Source organism: Ambystoma mexicanum, chromosome 13, assembly GCF_040938575.1.
Source record: "Ambystoma mexicanum isolate Mex_15411 chromosome 13, UKY_AmexF1_1, whole genome shotgun sequence".
NCBI classification, from domain to species: Eukaryota; Metazoa; Chordata; class Amphibia; order Caudata; family Ambystomatidae; genus Ambystoma; species Ambystoma mexicanum.
In genome coordinates this window covers 68,507,943-68,514,979 of record NC_090938.1, presented here as the reverse complement: position 1 = coordinate 68,514,979, position 7,037 = coordinate 68,507,943, and the positions used below count along the sequence as shown (strand labels likewise).

At 45.5% G+C, this 7,037-nt stretch overlaps 1 protein-coding gene across 1 annotated transcript; it reads right to left on the bottom strand.

Annotated features, from left to right (window-relative positions):
* Positions 1-377: 377 nt before the first annotated feature.
* On the bottom strand, positions 378-1,346 carry LOC138520251 (olfactory receptor class A-like protein 1). Its single transcript, XM_069632714.1, has one exon. The coding sequence runs from the start codon at positions 1,344-1,346 to the stop codon at positions 378-380; it is 969 nt and encodes a 322-aa protein (XP_069488815.1).
* Positions 1,347-7,037: the final 5,691 nt, after the last annotated feature.

Here is a 7,037-nt window from a genome sequence, read left to right as displayed (position 1 = left end):
ATAGGTCAGCGTTAGCAAGAGAAAGAAATGGAATGTCTATGCTTCAATAAGCACCTGCTACTTTCTAAATGACAAGTGACACGATATAGCGATTCAGAATCCACAACATGTATTGAAGTGGCGGCACTTTCTTTTACATGTCCCTTTGGAAAAATGCAATGATACTAACGCAGGCATGTGTGCGGTCCACAACATATTTTATTGCATTTTTTGGGGGGACAAGCTGTTAAATATTAAACGGGCCTGCTGTACATGGATTTGAAGACCGTGAGCTCCTTGTATTTCCAACATTGAATGAGCAGTAACAGAGACGTCAAGACAAGAACTAGTGCTCCATGGCGGCAACCACATTTTTAGAAACAACCCTCTTTTCTGATTTAACTCTTGGATAACGGAACATCAGAACTTTTGGTTTCCATAGGAGACTCAATGGCGCCATCTTTGTGCGCGCACCTCAGTGTGGTTTGAAGTTTCTTGTTCGTCTTGAGGATAACAATGGGGCTGAGGGCTGAATACAGGGTGCCAAAGAAAACCCTGGCATCTGAAATGGCAGGTGCCACCCTGGATACAAAGAGTGTATACATCCATAGCCCGCTGTCTAGCCCAAACAACACAACATAGATTGTGACCAGCAGGACTACTGACCGGGCGGCCTTATACTCTGCCGTCCTGCCCGCGTTCCTGTCAGAGCTCCGGATGCCCCGTACTTGCTTCCCATGCCGATATAAAATAACAACAATGTAGACGCTGGCGATGGTCATAAGGCCCACGAAGAAGAAGTCGCGCAGGGCAATGACGGTGCCGTTGGCCACGTAGGAGGCGAAGGTCATGAAGTCGTGGATGCAGAATTCCAAGTATAAGATATACTCTGATGTGGTGTAGTTGGCAATGGCGCGGACCTGCAGAATACACGACGGGTATATAGAACAGTTGACGAACCAGAGTGCGACGATGATGACTGTGACGTTCCTGGGCACTCGCTGCTTCATGAACAACCAGGACTTTGAGGGCGGGGCTAGAATGACGCACTGGTTGCAACTCAGCAGACAGGTGATGCAGATGGTCATTCCCCGGGAAACGCGATACACGAAGGAGATGGTCTTGCACTCGTAGTCATTGAAGATGTTCTGGAAACCCAAGGACTTGACCATCTGAGGGACCCCTTTGGTGAGGATCACCAGCAGGTTTACCGATGCCAGCGCAAAGAGGATGATGTTGGGAGGTAGGAGGTGCTTCTCCGCAATCCGGATGTGGAGAAACGTCACCAGAATCAAGACATTGCCTGGGATTCCAATGGCCACCAAGGAAGAGAAGCCAATGGCTTTCAAGATGAGGCGCAGCTCCATGGCTCCTGAAAGAAATAAAAAAAAGGAAGTTATCCACCGCCTTGCTTAATAAACTGAGAGCTCACGCCATAATGCAGCAAAGTTTCAACTGACAGGGATTGACACAGCTGCACACCACTGATCTATGTATTGATCACAGAGCCCTTCTTTCCCAGCTACTAGTAAACTGTTATCTGAAATATCTAGGGTTAATCTTCCATGCCGATATAACTGAAAATTCACACAACCTCAACAGACTGAACACAATGGGCAAAAGGTTGGAGGTAGCCATGCCGCTATTAGCGTCCGGGTTCCTTAAATGAGGAATTACCGGGATATTCCAACCTTGCAAGACACAGTCATTCATCATTTAAGGAACCCGGACCTGGTACCTCCCCATTCCCAATCGAGCCCCCATAGGGCTCATTGGGAATGGCAAGGGCGCACCTGTTCCCAAAGATGCAGAAGGATGACTCTCATTTCTGTGCATTTAAAAGCGCATCCCATTTGTGAGTTTGGGATCCTCTTTTAAGATTCGAGACTGCGCCTGATCTGTGCAAATGTGCAAAGGGGTGACATCCAGGTTGCGCTCATTAAGATGCCTTTGAGAATGGCTTTCTCATTTTATTAGCACAAGTGATGAGATGCACATTTGTGCCCAAAACACTTTTTGAGAATCTCTTCCAATGACTCACATTTTGAAGCTTGACTCAATAGATAAACTTCACGGTGTGTGAGTTCAAATTCCCTTGCTTGCCAAGAAACTTAATGGAAAGGGCTGATATGATTTCAAAACATGGGTCTATGAAAAGGCACATTTCTGATAACTCAGACTTGATGTTGAAAAGCTGCAACTTATTTGCAATTTGTAACCATGTTCTTAGAACATATGCCTTAAAGTTCCGAAATGAGGGAATGGAAAACACCCCCTGTCTCCCTGACCAAGTACCAGGGAGCCCCTAGCAAACCCTATCGGTTTTATAAGTTACTTGAGGGACCCAAAATGTTGATAAAATCATATTTAAATGTCATGCCATATTTCTCCTGCTTCTAGGTGCTGCATGAACTGATGTTATTGCCATTCAAATGAATAGCAGACTATTCACGCGCGATGGGTGAAGGGCTGCGTTGGTTGGGACCCATCGTTGCTGTATGTGGGGTACTCTTTAAAGAGCTGTGCTTACATTCACCCTACCTGAGACTCTGCGATCTGCTCGCCCCTGTCTTCCTACCGGTTGCTTGTCGAGCCCATGCTGCCAATTGACCCCCCCCCCCCCTGTTAGCACGCGCTCCTTTTTTACTCTGCCTCTCCCACTGTGTTCTTCCCCATGTGATTGTAAAGCACTCGGTTGCTTCCTAAAGCCAGGTCCACATTCAATAAATACCCTCATTATAATAACAATAATTGTATCTGATTTATCAATTATTGAAACGTGCTTATGTCATGTGTGTACAAAGTTTGTTCTTCATTGAGTGTACTGATTAACAGGGAATAGTCCATGTGGGTTATGAGCTATGTTGCTGTGCTTCGGCACTACGAGCACGTGCTGTCTGTGGAGGCCTGAGGTCTCTGCGAGTGTGGCATGTTCCAAAACATGCATGTTGTTTTAATGGTGGATCTAGAGTTCCAGGCAACGACACACGGTGCAGGTGGAGGTTGATCCAATGCATTAGGGTTAGGATTGTCTAAATCTAGGGGGGAGAAGTTTCGGTTTTGTCGGCTAGATAGTTTGGATATAGGATGTTGAGTTTATGCCACTTGACTGATTAGCGATTAGGTTTTGGGGGATTACATTGTATGGTATAGTGGCCCAATATTGGTGCAACGCGGGTTGTTAGTGGATTAAGCTCTGGAAAGCTCACAAGTGCTGACTGGGTTATTGAACTGTGGTCCCATGAGTTGCCCTCCACAGTGACATGTTTAAATGATACGAAGAGGCTATTGAGGGATATTGAGAGAGAAACAATTGGTATTGGAATCCCTACTCAGTGTTACTGAAGATAAAAATGACCCTTATTTATTTATTTTTGCAGTTATTTCAGCGCACAAAACACAAAGGCATCTAGGCGCTAGTTACAGAAAGTGCATATAACATTTAGAGAAGTGCATAATGGATATAGAAATTATAGCTGTTTGAATGCAGACTGGCAAAGCCTCACCTCATGGTGCAGGGGCTACATCAGGCATGTAGACAGGGATATGGGACAACATATGTATGTGTAAATGCAGACTGGCAAATCCTCACCTCATGGTGCGGGGGTACACCAGGCGTGCAGACAAGTACATGGGACAACATATGTATGTGCAAATGCAGACTGGAAAATCCTCACCTCATGGTGCAGGGGCTACATCAAGTGTGCAGACAAGTACATGGGACAACATATGTATGTGCAAATGCAGACTGGCAAATCCTCACCTCATGGTGCGGGGGTACACCAGACGTGCAGACAAGTACATGGGACAACATATGTATGTGCAAATGCAGACTGGCAAAGCCTCACCTCATGGTGCGGGGGGCTACATCAGGCATACAGGCAAGTATGTGGGACAACATATGTATGTGCAAATGCAGACTGGCAAAGCCTCACCTCATGGTGCGGGGGGCTACATCAGGCATACAGGCAAGTATGTGGGACAAAATAGGTGCACATAAAGACTGGAAAAGTCTCACGTCGTGTTGCAGGGGGCTATATCAGGCGTGCAGACAATCATATAGGACAAAAAAGGTGTGTGTTATACAAAATAGGTAGTTACAAGAAGGCCAGGGTTGGCATGGATGCCCGGTTTGGCAGAGTCTCACCCCAAGGTGCAGGGGGCTGTGTCCGAAGGAACATTGGATAATCGTGAAGAACAGCATGAATGAAAGGTGCGAGTACAGGCGAAAGTGATGCCTCGAGGCGTGTAGTTACATTTACAGTCATTATATGTTCAATGATTACGGGTTACTTGGTTGTAAGAAATGCAGGATACATGGTTGTAGAATTGGGCTAAATAGTGGTTGGGTGCTTACAGGCATAACAATAATAGGCTTGATAAGAGGAGGCATGCATGTGGCAAGGTCATAGAGTTCAAAGGGCATCGCGGTGCAGAAGTTGCAAAAGCAGATTAGGGTCAATGCCACTCGAGCGCAAGGCCAGCCAAACTGGGGGCATAGATTAGCTTCACCAGCCGGCTTTGAGATGGGTGCTGTGGTAGTGTTAGATATTGCCAAAACTTGCCGGTCCGGAGGCCCTGCAAGGAAGGGGGCCTTGGAACAGTGTATCCCGGCGGCCATCATGAGAAAAGGTTAACGGGTTTCCCCGTATTTCAGAGAGAGCTAGTCTTTCACTGCATTCAGAGAGTTGACAATACTTAGGGCCTGATTCATGGAATGTTTTCCTATAGGATTGCGCCATTGTAAAACACTTCCATGAATCAGGCCCTTAGCTTCAAGAACTTTATTTACATTGATTGAAGTCAAATTTAACAGAAATTGATAATAATGTCAGAAAATGCTGGGCACACTTTTGTGAAAATATTTTGAGCTAACCCATTGTACTCAACAAAGGGTTTTCCCTTATATACAGGAGATCTCTTCTCAGGGCCTGGAGATCAGCAGTAGTTTCAGCTATTCCCTGGACCCCACAGGACCGGTAGTTCGTAGACACTCCACCTCCATCTGCTTTCGTTGCGGCGTGGATGGGACCTCCAGAGAAAATGTCCTTAGGACCGCTCCAGTGGGTCTCCATCCGCTCTATGATATACAGAGGAAGTTAAGATTGAGGAGGGTAAGAGAAGATGAGAGGACAAAGAGGTGCCATTTGACTTGTGTCTTTTTTCTGTGGTTGTCTTCCTTGCTGCTCCTTTATCCACATGAAGTCAGCAGACTTACTTTTCTCCAAATCAGAATGACACTTCTATCTTCAGAACCTACATTTTGGTGGAGGAGAGCTGAAGGAGGAGAGAAGATGGAATCCATGAGCCCACCTCCCCTCGCTTTGTTTCCCCATATTGCAGTGAGTGAAGAAGGCACAGCCTGAACCTCCTGGGCAGAATCCTGTCAACCTGAAGATGGACTCATATGTATGTATTTATATTTTTTAATATTTGGAAAACCTTGCTCTATAGTCTGCATCTTGGAGGAGATGAAGTGCTTTGCAGAATAGGCTAAGGGAGGTGGTATCCCACATTTTGCTAGGTAGAGCGCTCCACAGGTGACAGCCCGCCACTGAGTACATTCACTCCTGTTGAATCTAGATTTTGGAATAAATAGAGTACCGCTGTTCTGAGACCAAAGGGGACATCTATGTTTGTACATTCAGGGCCTCATTACACGGACGGCGGTGGACCAAGTTGCTATTAGCACCTTGGTCCATGCCGGTAAAATACCGGCACCGCCTTGGTGGAAAGGGGAATTACCGCCCTATTCCAAGGTTGGTGGGGCGGTAATTCCCCCTTCCCCCATTGCCATTCCCCATTCCCATTTTTGCCCCATAGGGCATAATGGGAATGGGGAAGATGCTAATTACGGCACTGCAAATTGCGGTACCGTAATTAGCTCCCTGGTCCCTTTGCGGGTTGGTTTTTAACGCCTGCAAAAAGCAAGCGTTAAATTCTCCAACCCGCAAATGGACCTCGTAGTAAGGTGGTAAGGGTTTACCGGTACTGGTAAACCCTTACCGCCTACAGAGGCCCTTAGATTTCATTTTCTAATTTTGGAGGGTGGAAGGCCACCGAGACATTTAAAGAGTAGGCACAGACATTTAAACGGTCCCTTCTGTTAAACTGGAAGCCAAAGGGCTTGCTGAAAATTGAGCGTGATCTTAGAAAATGCAAATTCCAGCATTCTGGGTGTACTAAACTTTTTTTCCAATAGGTACTCAGGGCATTAGTGTAGCAAAGTTTAGAATATATTAAGTTACCAACGACCATTGTAAATGTGGGTCTTAGTAAGTAGGGAGCAACCTTGCGATGTGGACGCAGTAAAAAAAATTAAAAAAAACACTTTTACCACCTTATTTAGCTGCCTACTGGCGCAGAGGGTGGCTTCCAAATGAGTACCCACATTTTTTATTGATTTTGCAAGCACAGTTTCCAACCCAAATGATTGGAAGGTGGGGTTTGTCTTGCTGGACCGTTTAAATGATGATTTACCTCACAAAGCACGTTTTAGTCTTTGTCAGGTTAAGGTGTGCCCTGGTGTGTACCATCCACACATTAACTTCACTCATTACATGTGTAAGCTGGGAGAAATCATCAGTTGATTTCTAAATGTTAAGATTGATCTGAGTGTTTTCATCATCTAAATGGTAAAAGAGGCCAAACCTGTCTAAAATAAATATGAGGGGATGGATACAGATGGTAAATATTGGAGGGAAAAGCAATCAACCTGAGGGTACTGTGAGGGTATAGAAGTAACAGTCGGACACAAAGTAGGGATGTTGATTGGTTAAGACTTTTATTAATAACAAAAACGTGGGAGAGTTGGCAGAAATCCGAACTAACACTAACTCTAAGAGGGGATTCCCTCCCTCAACAAAACTAGCTAATGAAACTGTCTGTGTCAGAATGTCTTTGTCGTCCTGTCCAAATGCAAACCTGTCCCTCACGAGCTACTCTCAACATAATGTGAAAAGGGAAATGTCTCTTAGCTGTCCCCCTGCAGCCCACCTTTATAGCTCAAAACAAAAGTTTCAGAAAGGTGTAAAAAACAAACAAATGTTCCATAAGAC

What these genes read in the sequence shown, in the direction of transcription:
- LOC138520251 (XM_069632714.1), bottom strand. Translation starts at nt 1,346, where the DNA reads ATGGAGCTGCGCCTCATCTTGAAAGCCATTGGCTTCTCTTCCTTGGTG.